General features: G+C 36.2%; 3 protein-coding genes across 6 annotated transcripts; 1 reads left to right on the forward strand and 2 right to left on the reverse strand.

The window, feature by feature from the left end:
• Positions 1 to 240: 240 nt before the first annotated feature.
• LOC141843332 (short-chain dehydrogenase RED1-like) lies at positions 241 to 3577 on the forward strand. 3 transcript variants are annotated; one of them, XM_074731406.1, is made up of 4 exons: positions 241 to 432; positions 707 to 1109; positions 2464 to 2623; positions 3191 to 3577. In XM_074731406.1, the coding sequence occupies exons 2-4, from the start codon at positions 773 to 775 to the stop codon at positions 3525 to 3527; spliced, it is 834 nt and encodes a 277-aa protein (XP_074587507.1). In that variant the 5' UTR covers positions 241 to 432; positions 707 to 772; the 3' UTR covers positions 3528 to 3577. The 3 variants fall into 3 exon arrangements, with proteins under 3 accessions (XP_074587507.1, XP_074587509.1, XP_074587508.1); XM_074731408.1 differs by having other exon boundaries at positions 725 to 1109; XM_074731407.1 differs by lacking the exon at positions 241 to 432 and having other exon boundaries at positions 488 to 1109.
• Positions 3578 to 4138: 561 nt separating this feature from the next.
• LOC141843128 (uncharacterized) lies at positions 4139 to 8387 on the reverse strand. Of its 2 annotated transcripts, XM_074731164.1 has the most exons (8): positions 8317 to 8348; positions 7957 to 8240; positions 7527 to 7774; positions 6113 to 6271; positions 5853 to 6009; positions 5610 to 5752; positions 5457 to 5492; positions 4139 to 5334 (listed from the first exon to the last, which is right to left on the reverse strand). In XM_074731164.1, exons 2-8 carry the CDS (start codon positions 8030 to 8032, stop codon positions 4561 to 4563), a joined length of 1593 nt encoding a protein of 530 aa, XP_074587265.1. In that variant the 5' UTR covers positions 8033 to 8240; positions 8317 to 8348; the 3' UTR covers positions 4139 to 4560. The 2 variants fall into 2 exon arrangements, with proteins under 2 accessions (XP_074587265.1, XP_074587263.1); XM_074731162.1 differs by having other exon boundaries at positions 7957 to 8387.
• A 1716-nt stretch (positions 8388 to 10103) lies between these two features.
• LOC141843582 (uncharacterized) lies at positions 10104 to 12091 on the reverse strand. The gene is made up of 3 exons (XM_074731638.1): positions 11799 to 12091; positions 10908 to 11007; positions 10104 to 10419 (listed from the first exon to the last, which is right to left on the reverse strand). The coding sequence occupies exons 1-3, from the start codon at positions 12067 to 12069 to the stop codon at positions 10347 to 10349; spliced, it is 444 nt and encodes a 147-aa protein (XP_074587739.1). The 5' UTR covers positions 12070 to 12091; the 3' UTR covers positions 10104 to 10346.
• Between the last annotated feature and the right edge of the window lie 1793 nt (positions 12092 to 13884).

Here is a 13884-nt window from a genome sequence, read left to right on the forward strand (position 1 = left end):
AGCTTGAAAAAAAAAAGATTTAACATAAAACTGTCAATTAGAAGGCTCACAATTTTATTGGACAATGCTTACGTTTTAGATTAAAAAAAAATGTAAAACGTTTGTTGCATTTGAGTTTCTTGCAAGTAACCAATTTGTTGATTGGTGTTTCATAGGGCAATGCTTGCGAGATTTTAGCAAGGCTAATTAATGGCGATTGGGGATATCATCAACTGGGTGGTTTGTGGTATGTACGTTTCTGTGAGAGAGATTAATTGTTGATGTGCATCTATTTCAATGAGCTATCTATGGAATCGTTGCAATCGATGTTCGATCAGGAGAGATCTTTGAAAGGTGAGTTTTTATGATCCTATAAATAATCGAACTTATTCAAAGCGTTCTAGGAAAAGCAGATTTGTTTCCTGGAAACCGACGACGACGATCAGGATTCAGGTATCATCTCCTCTCCGTTTCTTCTCAGATCCAGTTGTTCTCGCTTTGATTTACGCACCCAACTTCTAGTCATCGTCTGTAATCGGCAAAAGGACCATTTTCTAATAGATTTCAGCTGTTAACTTGTGAATCTGCACTTTGACATGCCCGTGTTACTGTTCCCCTTTTGTTTTACCCTCACAAACCCTTAAATCTTGTTTTCACTTTTCTGCTTTTCGATTCGTAACGATCACTTCACTTCTTGGATTGCACTGTTCTTCTTGTACTAAAATAGTGGTACCGGGATCTGAAGAGGTGGGGCAAAAAAGATAAATTACGCAGTTCAAAGCCGGCAAATTTCATGGCGGGCTCAGATAAATTGGTGGTTCTGATCACCGGCTGCTCCGAGGGAGGCATCGGGTACGCTCTCGCGAGAGCCTTCGCGGCGGAAGGGTGCGTTGTCGTCGCCACGAGCCGGTCTCTGAGTTCGATGAGGAGCCTTGAGGGCGACCCAAGGTTCTTCCTCCAGGAGCTTGATGTGGTCTCGGAGGAGAGCATTCGGAAGGCGGTCGCTAACACCTTGGATAAGTTTGGCTGGATCGATGTGCTCGTGAACAACGCCGGGGTTCACTTGGTGGCGCCGCTCGCTGAGGTCCCCATGATGTCCGTGGAGCATGTATTCAAGACGAATGTTTATGGTAATTTTTCTAACTCTCCGCTTCAACTTTGGATTCATCTTGATTGTTAGGAGAAAATCTGCAGGGAGGTGGATTAATTGAAAGAAGATTTAAGTTATTTTGTTGAATCTTATCTTGATTTTTCGATTTAGTAGTCATTTGTTTCTTGCCATTGAGGGTCCTTTGGTACTCCTGTTGTAGACCTCGTAGTTCATTCATTTTGTGAATAGTATAAAGTAAAGAGCATAGGCTTAGAATCTAATCAGAGGATGTGCAGGGAAACTATGAACAAGAGGAACAAAGACCTACTATTGTTTCTGTATATACTAATATGTGACATACCTAAAGTTGCCTTGACCTATTTAAGGGGAATGGTGAAATTGGTTGAATCTATTTTTCTGTCTGGTCCTAACACTATCTTGTTATATTATTCGGCATAAGTAATGACGGATTTAATCGCTTGATTTTAAACAGTTATGCTGGTACATCTTTGCAAGCACTTCCTGTGCTTGAATTGTCTTTTGTTGCAATAAAACCCATGGAAAGGTTTAAAATGAGAAAAAGGATAAAGAGAATCAGCATTCATGAATTCAATATGATGACATCATTCTATCATAGACTTATCTACAAATAAGCAAATCTATATATCAGCCGATGTTCTAAATATATGAGCTTGCTCTCTGCTGCTAGATGCATGAAAACATCCAGAATGTCACTCTTTTGTGCACAGCAAATTATATATTACACTTCTAGCCTTCAGATTAACTCCTTATGTCTATAGTATGATTGATTTTAACAATGATGCATTGACAAATGCCTTCCACGGAGATAAGCAAATTATTGCAATATCTATCCATTTGAAGTTATGCATATATTAGGTGTTAAGATTGCTTGCGCAGGATGAACGTAAATTCCAGGTAAATGATTCCCTTACTTCTCTTGCATACCTTTGTTGGTTATTTATGCCATAGAACATGGAAGTCTAAATTGTGTTGTTTTGTTTTGTTTGATCGTTGTCCAATAACTTGCACTAGGAATTAATTATCTTGAACACAGCAAAAGGAAATTCTGTATGCTGCAATGACTTTGTGGGAAATTTTCTGAATTAAATATCATCTTCTTTGTAATAAAACCATTAATCATTTTCTCAGTGAGCTGAAAAGCTTTAAGCAAATTAAACCAGTTGGGTTAGTCTATTCTAACTCCTAGTAACATGTTTTCAATCCTTTCCTGATACTGCTTCATTTGTTCTACTAGACTGTTCATACAAACATGCTACATTCAACATTGACTAATTTTGATAAGAGAATTTCTCCGTTAAAATGGTTCATCACAGAGTTATAATTTGTTTACCTTATTTCCATATTGTCTGCAGGCCCTATGAGGTTAATACAATCCGTAGTGCCTCACATGATCATTAGGAGAAAGGGTAAGATTGTCAATGTGGGAAGCATTTCTGCATTAGCCCCAGGACCATGGGCAGGAGTTTATTCAGCATCAAAGGCTGCACTTCATGCTTTGACGGATACCTTGAGGTCCTTTTTTTTCCATTTTCATTTTTCTTCTCTAAGATTGAATTTCATATGTCATAATGAGATCTTTGCAGAAGGGGAGCCTTGGCGCAACGGTAAATGAGATCGGGTTCAAATTGAAACAGCCTCTTGCCAAAGGCAAGGTAAGGCTGCGTACAGCATCCTTTCCCCGGACCCCGTTTCGTGCACCGGGCTGCCCTTTTATAATGAGATCTTTGCACTCTACTATCAGCATCTGGTTTCCATTCTTGGCCATCCTGAATTAGCTTTCTCGCCTAATAATCTTCACAATGGAATGTGTGACATGCACTAGAGGATGTTAAATGGGTCTGAGAATACAGAATATGATTAATGACTTGTGAAGGTCCTCCTAACAAAGTAGGCTCTGGACAGTTTGAATGTTGGTAGCAACTTATGAGATAAAACCTTTCTAAGCTCTTTTTGCATATTTAACATGGCTTTCCATTTGAGTAGCAACATGCAGGACTTTTTCCTTTTCACTGGTAGGTAATTTGTTCTAAACTTGCTTATTTATTCAGCTAATGTTTTGCCTTTTTTTACATCTTGCAGGTTGGAACTTAGGACCTTTGGCATCAGTGTGATTAGTGTAGCTCCTGGGGCTGTCAGATCAAACCTAGGAAATTCTTCGGAAGCTACCTACAACGAAATGCCAGAGTGGAAGTTCTACAAAACCTTTGGGGCATCAATTCGTGCAAGAACCGTCATATCCCAAGGCCCCAAGGCAACACCATCAGAGGAGTTTGCAAAGAAGACAGTTGCCGCAGTGCTCAAGAAGGAACCACCAGCTTGGTTCTCGTATGGGCAACTTTCCACTACTTTGGCTATTTTCTATTACCTTCCATTGTCAATCAGAGATTACATCTATAGGTGGGCGCTTAAGTGTTAATTTCCGCAGACAGTTTTATGAGCAAATAAAATACGATTGTGATGTAGAAATGATGGCATTACCATGTCCATGCCTGCCAAATTGCTAGTTGCCTCCTGGTTCAAGGCTTTGAGCAAAATGCCTTTTTTCATCACTGCCATGATAATGTCACTAATTCTCGGTTTGTTGAGTAAGAAACGAGCATTTGGCATTGGCCCTGAAAAAATAAAATTCCAGTTTCTTTTAGGTAACATTTAATATAGTGAATTTTACTTTACTTCCGAAGTTTAATTTACTTTGTAAAATATTTCTAGTTCTATCATGTATCTTGTGTTTGCAAAATAATTTTCAAATCTCAAACTGATTAGATTGCATGACCAATAAATTGACAATTCTTTTGTAAAAAGATGAAATCTACCACCTAACAACTACCACAATCGATCTCACGATCATTTATGAGGAGGTAAATCGAAAATTATTCATTTCTACAACTTTACTCCGTCATAATCAACTTAACTATGTTCCGAAAGCGACCAATAAACTGCTAAGTACCATATGATGTTTAGTCACTATATCAATTTCAAGCTGCATCAAAGTTCATCACAAACTCAAAACAATTAAGCGTTCAGCATTTTATTATATTGGATCTTCAAAGAAACATGCCTAATCAGAAAACACATACCCAAACAATCCATTGACCGTGTGTTTAATATTTAGACCTTTTTCTCCAACTAAAACTGGCCACCTTTCTTGGTCCTAAATAGTAAGCTTAACATACAACCTGCATACAAACGTGAAATCCAGAGTCCCTATAAATTTTGAAATCTACAGTAACTTCCATCTCTACCTGGTAGCTGAGGCTGCTTAACGTCGTGAGAAATGCAAGCCCTGCCACATTTCTGAACACCCAAGCCAATCTATTCTGGAACAATTATTGCCAGGGAAACATTTTCAATGCTAGTGTAGCAAAAAACATCCACATTCTGGTTTGATAAATTAGTGTGATAGTTAGGTGTGTACATCACAAGGGATTCAGCGTCCCTTATTACTATGTTTAAGAATGGTAAAATGGCATTCCAGGTGGTTGCAGTGGCCTATAATTTGGAGGTGCTGGGTGCTGTTGAAAGGTAAACTGAGGTGGTTGTTGGTTCATAGGCAAGGGCTGGTTCATGGTCAGGGGCATCGGAGGCGGCGGTGGTGGTTGCATCATTGACATTGGCTGTTGCTGCTGTGGCATCGGAGATGGTCTTGCTAGATTTATTATCTGAGGTGATGGTGGTGGTGGAGGCAAGGTGTTAAAAGTGTATGGTAGGCCAATCATTACACCACCAGAAGGCTGAAGGTACTGTTGTGTTGAAACTGGGTACATGTTGAATTGTGTCTGGGATGCTGAAGGTTGGCTTTGAACGTGACCCTGCTGCACCAAGACAGCTTGAGGCTGATGCTGTGTGGAAACGACAATCGGCTGAAGGGGAATTAAGGCTGATGCACTGGTATCAGTGATTGGTGAGGGCTTCTCAGCTGCCATCCTTCTATCAGGCGGGGTTATGGAATAAGAATTAGATGGATTACTTGATGTCGCAACACCTACATTCTTTGCCGCCTCAGCAGCGAAGGTGGAGAGAACTGATGTCATTATTTGCTGGGAATGAGTGGAAGCTGCAAGTTTATCAGCCACCTCAGCAGCAATAGCAGCAGCAGTCTTTTTTTGGCCATTGGTTGAGGATCCATTTGAGTCAGGCTTTGGCGGTTTGCTTGACACCAAGAGTGGCTCATTGTTGAGCATCCTCTGCATGTTGGCAGCCACCTCAACCATAGCTTGTGCCAGCTGCCATTTTGCAATTCTTTTTATCAGAGCAAAAAAAGCATAGTGGAAGCATGCAATTTTTCAAGTAGAAGATGATAACCAATCACAGTAAATCTGTATGTTCTCTTGATCAAAATTGATACCTGTAATTGGGTGCGGGCATTCTCCAATTCTGATTCCTGAACAAACCCACAGCGAGCAAATGTCACAATGAAAAGCAAATGCACATTATCTTTTCTGATTAGTCATTAGGCATACATTAATTTCATGAATTGTAATTCAAATTCCCAACAAACCTGTTCCCATATTGCTTCCTTTAATTGAGCCACAAGAGCTGCACGAGTTGCTTCAACTAATTTGAGCTTCTCTATTGACTCCTTCAGAGCTATCTCTTGCACCTGCAGCTCTGCTGCTAATGGCTCCCTGCGGGGATCTTCATCTGAGAAAATGGAAATTATCAATTAAACAAGTTCAAAGCAATAACAAAGCAAAGAATTCTGCAAGAAGGAACAGAAAATTTGCTTGGGTCCCTTATTTACCACGGGTGCATGCATGTTCAACATCCTTTTCCAATCTTCCTACATGACGGATAGCAGCTTTGCATTTGTTCAATTCAGACTCCTCCCCGGGGTGTTCATTGAGCACACTGTGCATAGCAGAGATGATTTTTTCTGCTGTTCCTCCTATTGATAATTTCTGGTTTTGCAAATTTTTAAAATTTAGCCATTTAATTCTGAATTTGGTCCCCGAAAACATAAATGCTTAACAAAGAATGGGATATAAAGGACTAATAACTTACTATTCTCATTGAACGGGAATCTCTCCTTAAGATTCTGACAGAACTACGTGACCGTTTTTTGTTCAAATCCAATGAAGGAGGAGGTTCACTCCCAAGCATCACTTCTTTCAGGTCACGGGCACGTGACCCAAATACTCTCCTTTGCTCCCAGATGCCAACCTAAAAAAATCAAGGATACATTTGCCATGAATAACATATTCTTAATTTAATAATTGAAATTACTCCAACTTTGATCTTTAGCAATGTATAAATTGATGGCATTGCCTAATATTTGTTGATAAATCATTCACACAATCTTTTCTTTTGACATCTTAGCATAAAATGAAGCAGTTGGTTTTGCTAAGAGTCATTATAGGTTAACTATCAACATTACAAGGGAGCTATTAACAGCCATTACAGGTTATTATAACATTAGAAAGTGAAGTTTTAAAAAGTCAAGGCATAACATTTTTTTTAAAAAAACAAAGGTCCTAGCATTGCGGGCTTTTGGAATAACTATTCAAATGAAGTGCATAAGAGGGATATCCTTGCCTGCTAGTACAATCAATATAAAATCATTCATAGTTGTAAGCTTGTGGGTGGTTTGAACCAACAAAAATAAATCGGTTCATAGAGACAAATCAATGATTCATAATTAAATACATAACTAGCTCAGTAAATGCAACTAACTGGAAAGTTGGCTCAAAGACTAATTTCTTTTTACCAATCCTAGTCAGGCCAGGTGCAATTAATTTCATTGATAGAGTATTTTTTCACTAAGCCAGTAAATATTGTTACATCATATGCTTTAAAGTTCTCCATTGGGAGGAATTATTCAGGAGACAATAGAACTTTGAGGGCAGTGAATAGAGTGTGATAAGTAAATGCTTAAATAAGTACCAGAAGCACATACACATATACACTGGAAGATGAGACACAGAAGAATCACCTCAATGACAGATTCAAAAAGTTCTTTTGCAGGAAGACAGAAACCATTGATGAGAAAATGTTGTTAGCATTAAGCAAGCCAAAGAGTTACCAAAAGTTCTGCAACTAGCATTTTCACAATCATGATCAAAAGGTATGAACACAAATAGGTGGAGATGAAGAGTGACTTAATTAGCTAAATCTACAAAGATTTCAAATAAATTACTCGAGTGTCTTTGTTTTAATTAAATAGGGGTCCACTTTGAACATAATAATAGCATTACTCAAACTACCAAGGATTTCAAATGCATTACTCAAAGTGTCCAATTTTCTCATTTGAATCAATGCTACACATGCCAATTTTAACAAAAATGTAAGCACGCTAGTTATCAAGGAACCTATTTTGCTTCAAATTCAATCTGCTATGCTGATGGAAAAATAATTACAAATGAAGCAGGAATTGGAAACACTACATTTGCAGAATTAAGGGAAGCACACAACAACTCACCAACCGGGACACAACATTCTTTCCATGCTCATCACCATTCTCAAGAACATCCTTAAGTGCTGCTGGAAGGACCTTCCAGAATTCACTGACAAACTCAGTTCCAGTTCGTTTGCTATTCTGCAGTATGTCGTTGGCTAGATACAGAAAAGGCACCTTCTGTTCCTTTTGCGAGCTATGGAATTGTTTATCCCAGGTTTGAGTTACCTGTTCTGCATTCTTACGGTGGAAAATACACCAATGTGACAAAGCTGTTGATTAAATAAAGTCAAGGATTTGAATTCTACAACAGAACAATCGAAGAGAATAAATTCCATAAAAACGAAAAAAAAAATCAACCGTACGATGCATAAAAAATAAAGATCTCGCAGTTTTGAATAAGGTCTAATATAGTACCGAAAGAAGCATGAATAAAATCAATTAAGAAGGATACTCTCGATGCATTGCTGAGTGCTGTTGAGCTTAGACAGCTTATCCGCTAGTATCTGCTCATTGAAAACACTATTCATCCCAGAGAAGGACGAGGCGAGCTGGCCGCTTCGTTAATTCCCACCACAGGAAAACCCTCAAACACGTTCGAACGCTGAAACCCTAGAAGTAGTGGTAAAGTGAGCGCGAACAGAGGGACAAGATTTCACCTTTATGCCTCCCGACGGAACAAATTCACCAAATTTTATTTCGCAAAAGGAAACCCGATTGATCTCCCAAGCAAGCTCGCTTCAGGAACTCAAACGAAGCGAACATAAGTAAGAGAACAAGAAAGCACTAGGCCTAGGGCGGATCGAATGAGGACCTGCCACCGCTGCCGGAAATGGTTCGGATGTAGAACGAGGCGGAAATGGTTCGTGGCTAGGGTTTGAGGGTTTTCTTTTGATCTTTGCTTTCTCCCTCGGCTCTCGGTCTCCGGATTTGATGAAACGGGATCGCGGTGTCTAAAGAATATAACGGTTACGATAACGCTACATGTCATAGAATATAACGGTTTTTTCAAAGATGACGGTTGGTGAGATTGTTAACCTCAGATCGTATTTGTTAGAACATAATTAAGGGATAAATTCTTCGTGATGAAAAAGAAGTACAAAAAATAAAAATAAAACAAAAAAAATTCCCCGTTATAAGAAGTTAGATAATATAAATTAAAATACTAAAATTTTTAAAAGTATTTTATAAATCATTCAACTTAATACAAACATAAGAAAAAAAATTGAATAATATTTAAAATTATGGATAAAATTGAAAAAGCACCTTTTAATTAAAATTACTACAACATACTAAAAATATTGTAATTAATTTTGGTAAAAAAATATTTTTATACTAATTAAAACTACTCAAATATTGACTCAAAATTAGTTTGTCTTAGTCATAACTAATCAAATAATATTATAACAATTTTAGTTACCAAAACTGTTACAGCACCCTACATTAATCAAAAGACTTGTGTAAAAAAATAAAGATATTACTTAATAAATAATAGGCATTGTGCTCTTTTAATGTTAATAAAAATAATGGGTGCCTTTTAATTTTTATCCTAAAATTATTATATTTTTATTTTGATAATAATCAGAGGATAATGGTAATTTAAATTTAAAGTTAGTATATTTTCTAATTTAAATTATTTTCTTTAGAGTTTATTCTGATGCTCTTACTATTTGAAGAACATCCCAAGGCCATCCCGGCAACCTCACATTATTTGTTACTCTCATTTATATAAAAAAGATAGAATCCGTCTCTCCAGCGATCTCACATGATCGGCCCCACGACAACCTCACATTGTTTGTTGCTCTTATTTTTACAAAAAAGATGAAATCCACCTCTCCAACGGCCCCACACGATCGGTCTCACGATCATATGTGAGAAGGTAAATCGACAAATTACAGTTGATCACGATAGAGAAAAGTATTATCTCGGCTTCATTGAGATTTAAACCCTTGCCCTCTTCTACAAGTCTGCTATGTCGTAACCAACTCAACTATTCAACCCACGACCATCTGTGAGGAGGTAAATCAAAAAATTACAATTAACCACGACAAAGAGGATATTGTCTTGGCTTTGCTGAGATTCGAATCCTTGCCCTCTTCTGCAAGTATGTTCTGTCATAACCAACTCAACTATATCCCGGAGCCAATGTTTGTTTGTTGCTCTCAGCCTCCTAACATAACCTTATTGACAAAATATCTTCAAATTTTAGTTTTGCATGGAAAATGCCTTTATGAAATTTAATTAAAGTGAATAATGAGACAATAGCATCTTACAAACATGAACTCCATGGTTGCTTTGTAAACAAAGGCATATATAATAACATGTGAAGATAATGAAACTCTAGAACGTCTTTAACAAGCAAAAGAGAAGTTCTGAAAAGTATCTTGCAAGTAAAATTTAGAGGACAACATAAAATTCTCTGAAAATAATCTAGTAGAACGATGTAGTTGCTCATTCATCTTAAAAGATATCACTTTTACCAAAGTATTCGAGGCACTGCAACTAAGTCATCACTTAAATTGACCATAGATGTAGTTCTTGAACCTGTTCTTGCAACAAACAGATTAGACATACACGCATCAGAGTGGCAATTCATGGGAGTAACCCAAAAGATAGTTTGAATACATCAATGACTTAAGAAAACAATTGATTGGTGAATCTTCTGATAACAAATTTTACAAGACGATGAGAAACACTAGGCTGCAAACAAGAGCCTGGAAAAAAGTAATCAAAGTTGCAAACAGCCTAGAGGTTTGCATTTTTTTCCCACTACTTATTGTAAATATTGAAACCTAACATCGATAATACCATTATCATTCTGCGTCAACAGAATCCATAAACATCTTAAACAGCAATCCTTGCTCTCCCCTTTGCGATCCTCCGAGCAATTACCTTACGCCCTCCCTTGGTTGCCTTACTGAGAATAAAGCCAGTGCCAAGGAATAAAGAAAATGTCATATAAACAAAATGAAAATCACCAAAAAGTGATGGCAGTCAGAATTGAGTGAGCTAATTGATTAAAACATATGCAGTGCTGTCACATCACCAATGAAAATGTGATTTACAGTGTATATATAGTTGCATTTAGGCAACCGAAGATCTAAAGCACCAATCTCTTTCACCAATTTTTCCCCAGCACTCCCTTTGACAGTTAGACTTAATTCTTAACAAACCAACTGAAAAATAAAAAGGAAAGCTAACTAAATTGACACACTGCAAAAAACTGTACATCAAGATCCATACAAGGATCATATACAAAAAGTAGAACTAAAAACGTAATACACTAGGGACACAAGATTCCAATGTAAGAATGCAATGTGTTTGGTGTGGTTTGTTGCAAGAAAAAATAAATCAAATTAAATCATCAGTGTATCTACAGAGAGAGAGAGAGAGAGAGAGAGAGACCGTGCACGGTAACCATGAGCCCTCTTCCGCTTAATGTGGCTTGGCTGGTAAGTTCTCTTTGGAAGAAGTTGCATGGGCTCCTTTGTTCCATCATCAATTCCTATAGTAGACACAAGAATAAGCAAGTCTTCCAAAAATACATCAAGAAAGCTCACATTCACAAGTAGACATAATAAGTGCTAAATCATAATACCTGACTATGGAGTGCCAAAGGCACAATTGTCATGAAACAACAAATTGTTTGCATCAAGTGAATGGTAAACTAAACCTATAAAAGGTTTGGTTAAGTGCCTCAAGGCCATTTTCACCTTTTTATTTGTGATTTTGATTTCTTTTGCTTACATTAACTACGTGTAAAACTTCAAATAAAGATTCATTTAAATTAATTTGGTGTTTTTATACTTTTCTTCACAATAGCCTACCAACGTGTGGTCTGCACTGATATTTGCTGTCTTATTAACTCCTCCTGTTCTGACAATTGAGTGATTGGAGAAGAAGGTATATTTTCATCAATTATGGGGTTTTTTGGCCCTTCAGATTCTTGACCTTGTGCGAGTATGCGCTTTTAGTTTAAGTACAAACAACTGGCTATATTGCTAGTGATCTTGCACATGAAAAATCATCTTATGAAATATGCCCACCAAAAAAACAACATTCAGCAGCATCCATGACGGTGGAAGGATTACTAAAGGAGACAAAACCAATGAGTTTTTCGATACTAAGTCGATATTATCGAGTCACTCTGACCAGTTAGATTATACCACAAATAAAAGAATTACTATGCAAATTTGTCAATTTTTTCTTAAACAAATCCTTCGTAACTTAAAAAAAAATGCAAAAGTTGAGAAGAATTAACCTATTTGATCAGTTTTCCCATAAGCGACTGCTCACCTTCGTCGATGAAGAAGCGAAGTGACGGAAGGCCACAGGGGAACAACATCTCCTGAGAGGAAGCAAGAATGTTTTGTGTCTCATCGACCCCTCCGTTCCTGCCTGTTGACGGCGGAGGGAAAGCGGCCACGAAGTTCGCAGGAGAACATTGGATCGGAGGGTACGAAGAGATCCGGGGAAGCAGTGGAACACCGATTTGCTTAGAGGGATTGGCTACGAAGAGGCGACTGAAGAGCGAAGCTCCGGCGCGAGCTAGGGTTTTGGACGACATTGTTTGATCTCAAAAACTTTGATTTTTGTTCCCCACAAGTAGTCTGCTGATGCACTGCCGCAGGTTAATGTTAATTGGGCCGCGTTCATATTTTTTTTTACCAAATTTGATACATAAATTTTAAATTTTAAAAAATAATAATAACAACAATAATATACAAATTTATAAAATAATATAAAGTGAAATGAAATAAGATTTATCATAAATGTTTAAAATTGTTATATAAATTAAAAATGTAAAAAAAAATATAAATTAAAAATTATATTAAAATAACCATGTACTATTTTTTGCTAATAATGCTATATGATTATTTTATGGCTACAATTTATATACGTGATTAAATAATTAAAAATAACTAATAATAATTTTAATCATTTGTATAATAGTTTTGACTAGTTAAAACTTCTAGATTAATTAAATTTGTTATGTAAATATAATAATGTTAATTAAAGTTGATACATAAATATAGTGGTTCAAATTTGTAGACAAAATGATCAAATTACATTGCATGATTATTTTTAAATCGATTGGTCAATTTAATTTTAAAGTATCATTGAACTTCAATTTCTCTCATAAAATAAAATGCATTTGCAAATTTAAATTTAAATACTGACTAGAACATGATCGTGCAGTAAATTTATCTATATATTTAAAATTAAATTTAAATATGTAAATCTTGCAGATTTCAAAGATTATTTTTGAAGATTGAAAAAAATATGTAAGTCTTGCAGATTTCAGTGCCTCGATATTGACTGTTGTAATGCTTGACGAAGTCGGACAATATCCTCCTGCATCGTGATCAATTGTAATTTCTCGATTTACCTCCTCATAGATGATCATGAGTGAAATTGACAGACAGAAAAAACTGTTGTAATGCTGCTCAAGACACTTGGTGCTTTTCTCATGTTACTGTTTGCGTAGATAGCTCATAGCTACCACCAAACTTAATTACTGGTGAAGACGTACTGTAATAATCATTCTGAGCTTTTACGAAGTTCTGAATTATTGACCAACAGATTAGATTTGTATTGGTTGATGGGAACAGTCGTCCCTTGTTACTGCATCGAAGTCTCGTTGGACCTGTTGCACTACTTGAGGCAGAGAGGAAGGCATCAAGGATCAAGACTGATGATACAGGCAATGACATAGCCAAGAATGGGGTGCTTTGTTTAAATTTATTTGATAAAGTAACTGAGTCAAATATAAAATGAATTAAGTTGTTAAAATATTATTAATTTTATTTTTTTATAAGCTTGAGTTTAGTTTAAACATGGTTTAAATTTAGTTGGTTTAGATGTTATATATAAACTCTTAATTCAAATTTATTTGATTATTTAAATTTTTATATTTTAAATTTATTTGGTTAGTTATTGAATTTGATAATATAAATTTATTTATTTATTTTTTAAAAAAATTAAATTTATTTAATATATTGATAAAAATTTTATTAATGAATATAGTTTATGAATATTATTCATAAACATTATTCACGAATATTAATTTTGTGTGTATTGAATGAACATAAATAAATTTTTAACAAATAGAACATCAAATTTATTCATGAATGTTTGAATCATAAACACTACTATTGATAAAGTATTAGACATGCCTATCTTAGATGCAATGAATGATTAGTGGTAGGGAAATACAATGAATGCTTAGTAGTAGAGAAATGTAATGAATGCCTAGTGGTAGGGAAATGTCAAACCGAAGATGTTTACTTGACACCCAAAGACGTCGAATACGCCAAGCCGAATACGCTCAGTCTATCTTCGCCTATCCTATGTGCATTATTCATAATAAGAACACATATAC

Source organism: Curcuma longa, chromosome 12 (genome assembly GCF_044706935.1).
Source record: "Curcuma longa cultivar G26 ecotype Majalengka, Jawa Barat chromosome 12, ITB_CL_G26_1.1, whole genome shotgun sequence".
NCBI lineage: Eukaryota > Viridiplantae > Streptophyta > Magnoliopsida > Zingiberales > Zingiberaceae > Curcuma > Curcuma longa.